At 49.5% G+C, this 12473-nt stretch overlaps 1 protein-coding gene across 13 annotated transcripts in view; it reads right to left on the bottom strand.

Moving 5' to 3' along the window:
• DAB2IP (DAB2 interacting protein) overlaps positions 1–12473 on the bottom strand; it is a 209010-nt gene that overhangs the window by 23820 nt on the left and 172717 nt on the right. For all 13 annotated transcript variants that reach the window (XM_061476493.1, XM_061476491.1, XM_061476490.1 and 10 more), the window contains 2 exons: positions 7516–7614; positions 4803–5357 (listed from right to left, as the gene is read on the bottom strand). In XM_061476493.1, the coding sequence (XP_061332477.1) occupies positions 4803–5357; positions 7516–7614 (654 nt within the window). The remainder of the gene's footprint in view (positions 1–4802; positions 5358–7515; positions 7615–12473) is intronic.

Raw genomic sequence — 12473 nt, 5'->3', positions numbered from 1 at the left:
TTCATTGCAAAGTGAAATCCACTAAAAGAAAAACCAAGACCTGCTCAGCAACAGGATCCTTCACTGCCCACGTCAATGGGGCAAAGGAAGCAGACTAACTGCATTGCTCCAACACAAAACACAGGCAGAAAAAGCTTCTTCACAGGGGACAAAGCCAGAGCAAAGAAAGCTAATCCAGTCACACACCTGACCAGCGGCTGACAGCTCGGCCTCCAGCACCCCTCAGCCCTGCACACCCCACAGTGCTCCAGACTTCCAGTGCCTGCACTTGCCGCTGCCAAGAAAGCCGACCCTGGTGAGGGGTCTGCCTGCATCAAGTATCCCTGTGCCCGGGGGTTGTCACTGGGCAGTATCAGCCCCCTCCAGCTCCTGAACCCAGGAGGCACAGAGATGGAGCCCCTCAGGATGTGTCCCCAATGGAGCACATGGGGTGTGAGGGAGCTGATGAGACCCATGGCCCCGCACACACCACTTGGAACACACAGCCCCCAGGGCTGGAGCTGACGGCTCCCAATGTTGTAAGTGACTGATGGGCAGATTGACTTTGAAATAATAAGGTTCTCCACATCATGAGCCTGATTAAGAGGATTGACTTAACCTTAAGAGGATTGAACTGATAAAGGTAATAAGATTACTGCTAATTTCAAAGACTAGCCCAGAGTCCAGCTGGGCTTTTATGCAAAGGTGAAAAACACCAGGGGTTAGCAGGGCTGTAGGTTACAGGTGGACCAGTGTCAGCACAAACCTACGTGTGGCAGTGCTGCAGGGGCAGAGAAACACAGCACTTGATGTGCAAGGAGAGCAGCGGAGGGCAGGGACTGGGCTCTGGACACAGGGTGTGAAACCAAGGATCCCAACTGCCACTCATTGACTCCTGACCCCCACAGATCCTCTGAGGAGCTGTGCTGGACATTTCTGTGCTAGGAAATGCAATGATGCTCCCTCCTGTGAGTGCTAGAGCTCATCCTCAACACTTCTGGCACTTTCCAGTTCTCCTTGGGAAAGGAGGTGAAGTGGCAACGTGAGGGTAAACACAAAGGAATCTGTTCCCATCACCTTGCTCATGGCAATAAGAAAACCTTAGGGATGTAGTAACAACACATTGAGTGCCCACCAACCTCCCCGTGAGGGCAGAGGGGCTGGATCCCACACAGGAGGCTCAGAAACTGCTCACCACCCCCACAGAGGGGCAAAAACTCTGCAGGTGCTCATAAAACTCATTAAAAGCCTTACTAGTTTAACTATAGCTGCTATAAAGCATTATCAGAGAGATAAACTCCATGGGGAAGAGGACCTGGCTGCTGCAGGCTCATCTATGGCTGAACTTGTGCAGCATCCATGCTTCCCTGTGCACCTTCCCAGTGCTCTGCCCCAACTCCACAGAAGGAGCCACTACATCTGCTTAGCTGAAGCTAATCCCTGCAGCACAAACAAACAGGGACACGTTTATTCTTCACTCCATTCACAAGGCTGTAAATATTTATTTCAAGGGGGCAGCTGGCTCGTTGGAGCTCTGTCTAATGCTGGCTTTGAGCTAACAACCCTTTGGACAAGAGAGGGGTGGTTTAGGTATTTATGGTCATGAACTGAGCTCCAAAAGCTGTAAGAGAGCCCTGAAACAAATCTAAGCATGGGAAATATTCTGGAAGCATCTGAAGTCGCAGTCATTGTCGTGTTGGGAAGGATGCAGCCACAACCACATCACATGGGCCACATCAAGCCATGCTAATGGCAGGGGTGAGCACTCCTGGTAACACCAGGTATGGCAACAGAAATACTTGAAGTTATGACTTTGTGTCTCTGGTCTGTGGGTTGCAAAACACATGGAAATAATCAGGCATCTCCATGCCCTTAGAGGTAACACTCTATCAGTGCTCTCACCGGGGAGATGGAATCACGTAATGAGTCAAGGAGCGATGCTGAGAACCTGCATCCCTGTGCTGAGCCACAAACCCAAGTCCCTCTTGCCTCTTCCCACACATATGTGGCATAGAGCCAGTGACCAACCACTGCACGACGGAGGGAGCTGGTGTAGGGCTGGATGTTTGTCAGGCTTCCCAGAGGGCCGGGGCAGATCCCTCAGCCGGACCATCTGCACTTTTACCTTCATCAAAATGCCTTTCCTCTTCCTCACTGCCTTGGTGGCTGGTCAGGAGGTTCCAGGCACACCCTGATGCGAACCAAACCCTCACACAGCACTGCAGGGATGAAGCTTTTCCTTTTCCCAACCAAGGATCAAAGGAAACATGGACTCTTACTCCCAGCCAGGACACTCTGCTTCCATTCTCCACCTTTTAATCTATTGTTTTAACAGTTGTGAAGCCCAGGAAGAAGCAGGTATTTAGGGAGAAAATCCACCTACAGCCCTTGTCCCCCTCCTGCCGCAGCTCTGCGTGCTCTGCACGTGGCATCACCCACACAGCACCACACCACACCACATCACCCCTCCTCTGCACGCAGCTCCTGCAGCGTGGCTCTGCGTGGACACGGGGACCCCAGGACCCTGCCTCATTAAGGGATTACACCGTATTTACAGCAAATCAGGACAGGAAAGCAGGGCCTGAAACACTGCACGGGCAATTAGCTGCTAACGAGTCTTCACAGATAATCTACCGGACACTTGTTTTCTCGGGCCAACTGTTAATTGCTGCTTTAGCATCAGCTCCGGCAGCCAAGATCAACAAAACCCCCTTTATCAGCAAAACAAATTGGTGGTTGCCGAGTGCCACGTCTGCACTCTTCAGGGCAGGGGAGAGCTCTCGAGGCGGTTGGAAGGGCTCTTAGCAAGGCACAGGGATGCAGAACCCACCTCCAGCTTCAGCGGTCCCAGCAGGACAGAGCCTGGAAGGGGGGGGGGGGGCTGCCCCGAGGGTGCTCCTCACCCAGCAGAGGCTGGATTTAATCTTGATATAAGAAGAAATGTTATACATTTAGAATAATCAATCCCTGGGAAAACCTCCCCAGGGACACTGGGGGTCCCCATCACTGGAGGCTTTCAAGATACAACTGGACAGGGAGCCAGCTAATCCCATCTAGGCTGCCTTTCCCACAAAAGGCTGGACCAGACGATCTGCGGTCCCTTCCAACCTGGGCTGTTCCATGATCCCATGATTTTACCTTCCTGCTGCTTTTCCCCTCTCTCTGCTTGTCCAAGTAAAGCACACACCACCTGGTTCCCATGCTCCAATAACTCCTGTTGCTCTGACAGCTCCCTAAACCCTGTGCTAATGCTGATGGCAGATGACAGGCAGGGAAAGCAGAAGCTCCATTTTAGGGGGAAACTCATCAAGTCTGTTTACTGTTTGCCATGTCCCCTGTGTAGAGCCTCTGGGATCTCAAGCACTGATGCAGACACATGTCTGGAAACACACTTGCTCTCTCTGGAGCCTCTCCAGTACTGAGGAGAAGAGGAAAAAAGCAGGAACAGTGACAACAGCTCTCAGCCATGCCAACACATGATCTGTGGTGACTGAGACTGGGGCGACACTTGAAGCCTTTTGCACCAGAACCGTGTAAGCCATGGACATGGTCCTCCAATAGAAGGCTATTTCAACAAGAGCCCTGGCACTAGCAGGCAAGAGGCAGCACAGCCCATGGTTCCTGATGAGATGTGCCAGCAGAACACAGGGCTGTGCTCAGAAACCACACACTGATGGGTCTGAAGGCCCAGCACAAGGAGTGAGGAGGGGACACCTAGGATGCTCCCCTGTGTAACCACAGAGCGTATTTCACAGGCTGTGAACCACTTCAGTCACCTCTGAGGGCAACAAAGCCAAGGGGAGCAGGGCTGCGGTCCTTCCCTGTGCTCCTGGGGCCTGCCACTGCTGCCTGGGGTAAGGAAGGCTTTAACAGCTATTTTCTCTGCCTCTGCAACAGCAGGCCCACGGCTGCACAATCCTCTCAGTGAGCTTTGCCTGCCCTGAACCAGATCAGGAGGCCAAGCCACTTCTCTGTTCAACAGAAGGTAATTAAATCTAATGCATGAACCCTGCCGCGGTCCCAGGCAGCAGTGGCAGCTCTGGACGAAGCAGAGCCTTGTGATTCCCCCTCAGGTGAGGAGCTCACGTCTCCTCAGCACTGCAAAAGCTTTGGAAATCCTGCTCTTCCCCAGCTCCTCCCTGCAGAGTTCAGGGAGATTCCAACAGAGAAAACGCTGATGCCTTAACTTCTGCAGGGTGGACACTGGCCCTGCTCACCACGGCTGTGCCCTGCCACCCGGGGATGCAGGATGCTCTGCAGCAGAAGGGTCACACAGCTCCATGTTCCATGCACTGGGGACCTCAGTGTTTGCCTGTGCTGTCCAGTGAGGGAGTTCCCAGCTCTGCTCACCCTGCCGGTACCCTCACAGATCACAACCAGGAATAAATCCCACTCTGCCTCCTCCTTCCCAACCTGGAGGGGGATTCCCAGCTATGAATATGTTCAAAGTGGTTCACATAGACTGAACTGCCCTGGGTATTCACTGCAGGAATACCCAGCACACACAGGCTGCTTAGCTTAAGCCAACATTGCTTCCATTTCATCCCTGAGAACTGCCTTCTCGCTTTACTTTCACTGTTCATAAGTCAAGAGCCCGCTCCCTGAGCCTCCAGAAGGGAGCAAAATGACTCAGTTGGTATCTCGAGGTCCCACTGACCTCTTGCTAATTAAGCAGTTTGCAATTTGCTAGCAACCTGTTCGTAATTAAAAGCAAAATTAGAGTGTATGAATGGCCAGGCCTGAAGCCCAACTCGTGGTGATTTCAAACCCTAACACAGGAGCCTGCTCTCCATGGTGTCCGACAGGATCACAACGGGTCTTACCTTGGCCTTGCCTGTGCTCTGCAGGATGTGCACCAGCGCAGACGCCATCTCCTCTTTGTTCTTCACGCTCAGCGAGGGCTCCAGCACCGAGCACAGCACCATGTAATTGTTAGTGATGTACTCAGCAAACTCTTTGTACATCTCCATGGGAAGAATGCTCATACTCTGGTAGCGTGACTTGATGCGGATCATGGGCCCTGGGGACTTGCCCTTGCCCGGGTTGGGGCTCACCACTGGGTACCACTTCTCTATGAACTGCCGGCCCGTGACGGAGCTGACAGGGATGTTCACCTGGCCAATGAAGTTGGTCTTGTCCTTCTTCTTCTTCTTGTCAGTCTCTTTGTATAAGTGCACTGTAATGTTTTTGAGTGATGGGAGGTTATTAAATTCAAAGTGCTCCCCCCAAAAGACATTATCAGTTTTCAATTTACAGGTAGTTCGTGCATAAAGAACGTCATCCAGGCATAATTCACACAAGTACTTCTTCTTAGCTGGCAGGTCCTTGGCTTCAATAATCCATAACTTTAACATGTTCTCTACCCTTCTGCTGTTGTCCTGAAAAGAAGATGCAAAGAAAAACAGGTCACTAAAACCACCCAAACCACAAAGCCAAGCACAACAGAACTGGAGATAGGAGTTAATTATTTCGGATGTGCTAAATGAGCAGAGACTTAATTACATTTTATTTTAAGGAAATACTGGCTCTCAGGAATCTGCATAATAACACTACTTATGTTAATTTTCCAAATATCACCATGCTCTCCGTGTCTGTGGGTGCCAATTAATATAAGGAACAAGGAAGATAAACCCCCTCCAAATCATAAAGGTACCATTTCCCATTCACTGCCAAGAGAGCCTCAGAAGAAACCAGAACTTCACGGATCATTACTGGCTTTTGCAGAACAGAAGCCGTGTTTCAGGTATCTCCCAACCACCTCCCTTTTTAGTACAGCAGCACTTGAGTCTGTTTTCTTTACTGTAATAGAGCAACAATCAAGGGATCTGAGCACACACCCAGGGATCACCTCATCCATGGCTGGAATGCAACCACCTCTGGCAGGGAAAGAAGCATGTACAAAACCTCATGGTATTTTAGGGCTGATGTCCAGAGCACCCAAACTACAACATCAGGAGACAGAGCGAGTCCCACAGGAGAACCATCTCAATCCAGAAATAGAAATGTGGCTTGGATACCTTCTAAACAACAACAGAGCAAAGGGCACTGTGGATCTTTAAGAGCTCCCCAGTGATGCTGATCTCATCGTGGAAGAATATCCAGGGGCATTACTTGCAGGGGTGACTTGAACGATAAAGCACTCACGGCTGAACCACTGCGAGGGGCTCTGCAGTAACCTGCTTTGCGTAGAAACCCCTCACTGAAACAGCCACCACAGCCTAGGAATCTGGGCAGGAATGTTTCTGCTGCAAGTCCACAATGGGGTACTGTAGGTTCAGGAAGTACATGCAGGAACTACACAAGAACGCTGAATTCCTGACAGAAATATCAAGTCAGATACTGAGAGTTCATTGTCTATGACCTCAAACAAAGATGGAAAAGTAGCCATCAGTTAATGACATGTTTTGAGATAAGGGCACCCTTCCAAATGAATTTCCACTGAACACTGGCATCTCAAAGCCATAGTGATGTGCCCAGCCCCAGCTCACATTCCCAGGACTTTTCCTGTGCTGAATGTGACCACACAAACCTTACACAGCTCTTTCAGATCATTACTACCAGGCTGCTGCGCTTGGAAAGCACTGGAGTCGTTGAGCTCCCCGTACAGGAACTCTCCCCTCCACTGCTCCGGTCATGATATTGAAGGAAATCTTTTATACTGACATTTGGCACTGTGCTGGGAACAATCAACTCCAACACAGAGGGTTCCTTCAGCAACCTGCCAGGCCTGGACCTAACGTGCACGCAGTTATGTGGCTCTGATGCCAGGAATAGATTCACAGGATCCCAACATTCGTGTTTTCTCTGATCAGCAGAAAAAGACTTGACAGAACTCATCAGCTGTGAAATCCTGCAGCTGATTGGTCCTGATAATCTTTGGTCCCCAACTCCAGTGCAGAGAGGGAGAAGCAGTTGTAGATTTTAATTCAGGATGCACGTGGTCCTAGTGAGCCATAAAACCACATATTGGGTGTCTCTGTTCTAGTGAAGTGAAGGACTTGTTTCTGTAGCTCCCTAAGGGGATGACTTTGCCATTCAACTGACTGGAGAAGGGAAAGGTAGATTCCACTGCTGCCTCAGAGAGCTTGCCGTGAGGGCAGCTGAGTTTCTCCATCACTCAAGCAGACACCACAAGCACTACCAGAGTCAGGAAGTGTGCTCTGTGAACTCTCCAGACTACTCAGACTTGTCACTTTGCTGGCAGCTACCCGAGAGCTTCCTGAGCTCCTAGAAGTGGAAAGTCCTACGTATGCAGCAAGTATCATCAGTAACAGAACAAGACTGAAGGTTCTTCAGGTCTGATCAATTCTCAGCAACAGCTGAAGCAGCAAGCACTGAGAAAAGAGGGGAAGAAGTAATTGGCACTTGCCTGTAAATATAATTGTGGGAGAAAGCAATACAGAAAAAGGCTGACCCACAGTTACACTTACTCACTGTGTAATGACAATACGTCCCCTGCTGCTACTATGCACTGGGCTATAAAATGTAATAACGAGGAACTGAACTCTAACAGAGGCAATTCCTCAAAGCCACTACCTTATTTGGGTGCACGGCACGCCGCAGGTTTTCCATCCATTTATCTCGCTCTGCTGCGGAACGACACGAGAAGCACTTACTTCCTGATGAAGTCGTCACCTACAGGGAAAGGAACAGGATTATGCCTTGACCAGCACACTGCAGGCTGCGAAGGGGAGGTAGGAAAGATGCTGGTGGATCTCTTTATGTTATGTTTTATTTTAAGTAAACAGCTTTACCCAAGCATGAAGCAACAGCCCCTAAGGCTGGTGGAAAACCAGGGCAACTCTCTATGACACAGAAATAATCATGGAAGCAAATTCCAATTACTTCTCTTCTACACCAGAAAACAGTACATAATGGGCCCCACGCATGTGACGCTTTAAACCACCAAGTTCCACAACTGAGCGTACAAATCCTTACATGAACTAAACTGCAACCACTTGGCATTCCTCCAGATTCAGCCCAAAGCCTGTGACAGTAACCACGCATTCCTTGTTTCCTGCAGAACCCCAGGCCTGGGAAGGCTGGTTTCCCACCTTCCCCCTTCGTGCCCTGGTGCTTCCTAAGACCACGCTGTGAAGAACACGGGGACAAGCACGTACACCCCACTGCTGGCAACACTTGCAGCTTGGTCAGAGGCACTCCCACTCAGAGCACCTCATCCCCAGCTGGGCAGAGCCAGGCTGGGGCTCCTGGACCTGGACGGTGAAGTGCTGCTGAAGCCTCCTCTCGTGCTTCCAAGGGGTCTTTCTGCAGTATCTGCATGACCTTCTCTGGCCACTGGGATTCCATAGCCAGGTTCTGAAGGAGCACGCTCACAGCAGTGACATTTCCAGTGGTGCAAATGCCCCTCATTCCTTATCACATCTGTGCTACCACATGGAAATAACCCTGTTGAGAGCACACTAAAGCAACCACTGCCCAGCAGCCCCAGGATGACAGGCACCAAGTATTTCTTCCTATCCACCACACCAAGCTTTCTTGGCATCAATTATTGAGCCAAGGTGTAAAAGGCCAATAGTTCCCTGCATCTTCTCACATACACATATTCCTCAAGCCCCTGCCTCTTCCAGGCCCTGCTGGGAAGCTGACAGCCTGTGACCATGGTACCATAACTCTATGCTGCCCATAAAGCCCTCCACAAGCTCTGCCCTTCTCTGCATTCACTGCTTTTGGTGATGTCCAGTAATACTCTCTGATGCAGGCCAAATGGACCTGGCTAATACTTTAAATAACTCCCCTTGAGCTTCATTTCCACCAGTCTCAAGCTGCAGAATTACTTCTGAGTACTTTATCGTTTCAGAGTGCTTGTGTTTCCACACTGCACACCGGGTTATCTGCTGCTGAGAGACACAATCTCCTTTAATTTCATGTATCTCCCAGAAGCCTAACCTGTTCTTACAGCAGAGCTGGCACTTGCTAAGATTTGTCATTAGCTAACCTCAATGACAAGCTGAAGGCACCCTGCCTTTGAACGCAGACATCTTCTAACCCAGACAAAATAAGAAGAGGCCCATCCTTGTCTTTACACAGTAAATGCAAGAAATCTTCCCACCCCTGATATCCCAGAGGCTCTCTTCTGGGATATCACTCCTCCCTGTCCTAACATGCTTTTATCCTCTCCCCTGTAAAACTACATATTCTCCTGAGCACAAGCTATCTTCTATTTCCAAGAAGACTCCAAATTAGTAGGCACAGCAGTATGATCTTTTCACCATCCCTTCATGCTTCGGTGTATTCCCAGCTTCTACAAAGCTTCCCATAACAAATCCAGCTTGCTCCATCTCCTGTTTGTTGCTGTGGATGCTCATATGAACCTCTATCCCTGACCCTTCACAAAGGGACTTCTGGTGGCAAAAGAGATGTCCTACTTGCAAGACTGTGCCCATGGTGCGTGATCCCTACGCCCTGACCCTGCCAGGGGGTCCGGCAGTTCTGCATCTTGATCCTTTTCTTGACTGGGAATGATACCTACAGAGCAGCAACACACAGCTGCTGCACTGCTGGTGGGGTGCTGTACCATCTTAACACCAAATCACCAATACAAAGATGCCAGAAGGACCACTTAGCAAGTGTTCAAGATGAGAACTTACAGTGAAGTAGCACGGAAGGTGAGCAGCAAATGAGCACTGCTCATGGGCAAACCCTCCTGCTGACATTCTAAGGTCACAAAATTCAGTCCATACCGAGTGCTTAGAAATCAGTTAATAAAGATGGAGTAGGCCAAATACACCTTCCAGTAAACTACACCATCAGCCCATTACCTCAAAGGTCATTTCTCACCTAGCTTTTTGTTCAGCTCTTTAGTTCTGATGGGAGTTTGGTGAATAAATGCATTTGAAAACAATGCTCTTGGATCTAGAGAATGTGGTAGGAAACGTGGAAGCTCCACCAGAAAAGAGAATTCAGACTTCTCTGCTGTTGAAAGATGCTCTGCTAAAGGCAAGTTCTCCTTGGTGACACACACAGATCCCACAGCTGCATAAAGCATTCATATCCAAATAAACAAGCATGCAATTCAGATGTCCTCTTATTGAATCTGTTCATTAAATGTCATTTTTTTTTACCAGCTCTCAGTCACACTGAATATCTGGTATATTTTCTTGCCACACTTAAATCAACATATTATCACCCAGTTATCATGGCAAAATTTGTGATTCAATACCAAAACAATTACCAATTAACTAATCACTCAAAACCCAAAAGCCCTGTAACTATCATACTTCAGGGAGAGAAGAGGAACATCCTCAGATATGAAGCCCTCTTGATCTGATGGGAACTGAAGGTCGTAACTACCACGTGTGACCAAAAATATCATTTTACCCAGATCAGAAATAACATCCCAGCTTTAAGCTGTGACCTAAACATCACATGGCAGTAGTGATCATGAGATTTTGATTATGAAGAGAGTATCCTGATCTCATGAAGATTCTGGATATGCTAGAATACTATTAATGTACAGGATAAGCTCAATTAGTAAAACACATTCATTTCTGAATTCACATCCACAATCCACAGTCCTTGCCTGGGTGAATGTCTTAGGCACAGGATGGGTTCCTCAAGGCACAGATGAAGGAATCCCACAAGAGTAACCACAGAAGATGATAACTTGAGTTACTGAAGCTGCTCAACTCAGTGTTCAAAAGGAAAAGCTGAGGCTCAAGCTGGTCAATGCCACTGTGGCCAAGCACAGAAGGACAAACCAGCCCTGCAGAGCCACGTTTGCGCAGCTGGATTAAATTTAGTGGAGCTAAATTTATCTCTGCTAAATTCTCCCTTGCTCCAGCAAGGCCAGGGTGAGGCAACACGGTTCCAGTCGCATTGGAGCTACTACAGTTTTCCCTCCTGCTGCTCTGCATCCCCTGCTACATCCTGTGACTGCCCAGACACGAGTGCTGCAACAGGGCAAGACTTGGGTCTGCCAAGGCAGGAACAGAGCCCTTCACTTCCAATCCCTCTGCCTGGCCCAAGTCACCAAGACCCCACAAATAGCAGAGCCAGGAATAGGCTTGGGGAGCCTGAACTCTGAACCTGCTTCACTGGGCTAAGATGCCCACTGTGTATTTAGCACTCGCACTGGCACTAGCTGGTTATGCTGACTGGGAAGTCTTATAAAGAGAAAGAAGATGATGCTGAGTAACTTGGAAATAAAAATCAATCAAGAAAACAAGTAAATACCAACTGCCAAGTACTGAGACAGGAAAAAGCAAGTTTCGTAGAACTAAATAAGCAGGAAAAGCCAAATGCAGCCGTTGAAAAGCTCTGCATTACTGCTGACTCCTTACTGAGGCAGAGCCCAGCTGAGCAAACAGCTTTAGCACGTCTTAATGCAGGTTGGTTTTGCTAAAGAAACAATCCCACTGCACCTCCATACAGCCAACTGCCTCCAACAGAGCCACTTGGGCTCGTTCCACTGCAGATGGCTTTGGCACCTCTCGCCTTTGTCTCCCTTTGGGTGCACTGCCAGTTCCTGCTCTGAACCTGCCCTCTCAGCGCGGCTCCATCTGCAGCCATCTCAGATCTTGCCATCTTCTTCTCCAAGCCATGAGGCTGCTGCGGCAGCTCGGTGGAGGAGGAGCTGTGGTGCATGGGCCTCACACAAGCGAGGGCTCACAGACCTCAGCTGGTGATGGCAGCAGCTTCTCACTGGCCACTGCCCCAGCATCCCAGCACAAGGGCAAGGTGTTGAAGCGCTGTGTAAGGCAGGCACTGCCCAACAACAGCAATGCTTCACTTCTCACTTTGAGACAGCAAACTTGGCCATTCCTGACAGATGTCCCTAGAGAGCAGATCCACAACAGCCTCAAAGCAGAGCCAAGGCACCATTACCAAATGGCAGCAGCTTCCCAGTGCCCTGTGCAGAAAGTATCTTGGTTCCTGTTGTCTCCAGGTCCTTCTCACTCTTGTTGAGGGGTTCTTTTCCAGGACATCAGCTGAGCTTCTCTCTCTTCAGTGTTCCCGTACTCAGCAGTGTGACGGCTCTTGGCCATCAGCTTCAGTTTTCAGACTTGTGCAGACTTCAGGCAGAGCTTTCCCAGTTCCAGGCCACAGAAACCACCACAGGTTTTACTGCTCTTTGCTGAGCCTCCACTGAAGGGTGGCAGCAGTCTTCAGCAAGCCTTGGCTGCACTCTCAGATAAAGCAATGCTGAAGGACCCAGGATCACAGGCCACAGATGGGACCCTCAGGATATAATGATAACTGAAGGCAACTTCCAAGCACCAAGGTGGTCGCTGCCTGCCACCCACCAGGGATCCAGGAGATCTGCAAACCCATTCCAGTGCTGACCTCACTCTGGATTTGAAAGAGGCTCTCTGGAGATCAAAGACCAACACATTATCACAACATGACATTTAGCTCCCACCTCGGTCCTTCCCGCTGGAGCTGACTGATGAGTAACCATCAGTTACAAATCAATGTCCCTTTTGTTTTCTGGCATTCTTCCTCTCCCCTGCAGGATCTGCAGCGCAGCAATT

Source organism: Pezoporus flaviventris, unplaced genomic scaffold, assembly GCF_033815535.1.
Source record: "Pezoporus flaviventris isolate CSIRO_AGI_PZ_B2104156 unplaced genomic scaffold, CSIRO_AGI_Pfla_v1 ptg000097l, whole genome shotgun sequence".
In the NCBI taxonomy this organism is placed as follows: Eukaryota; Metazoa; Chordata; class Aves; order Psittaciformes; family Psittacidae; genus Pezoporus; species Pezoporus flaviventris.
This window is presented reverse-complemented; position numbering and strand designations above follow the sequence as displayed.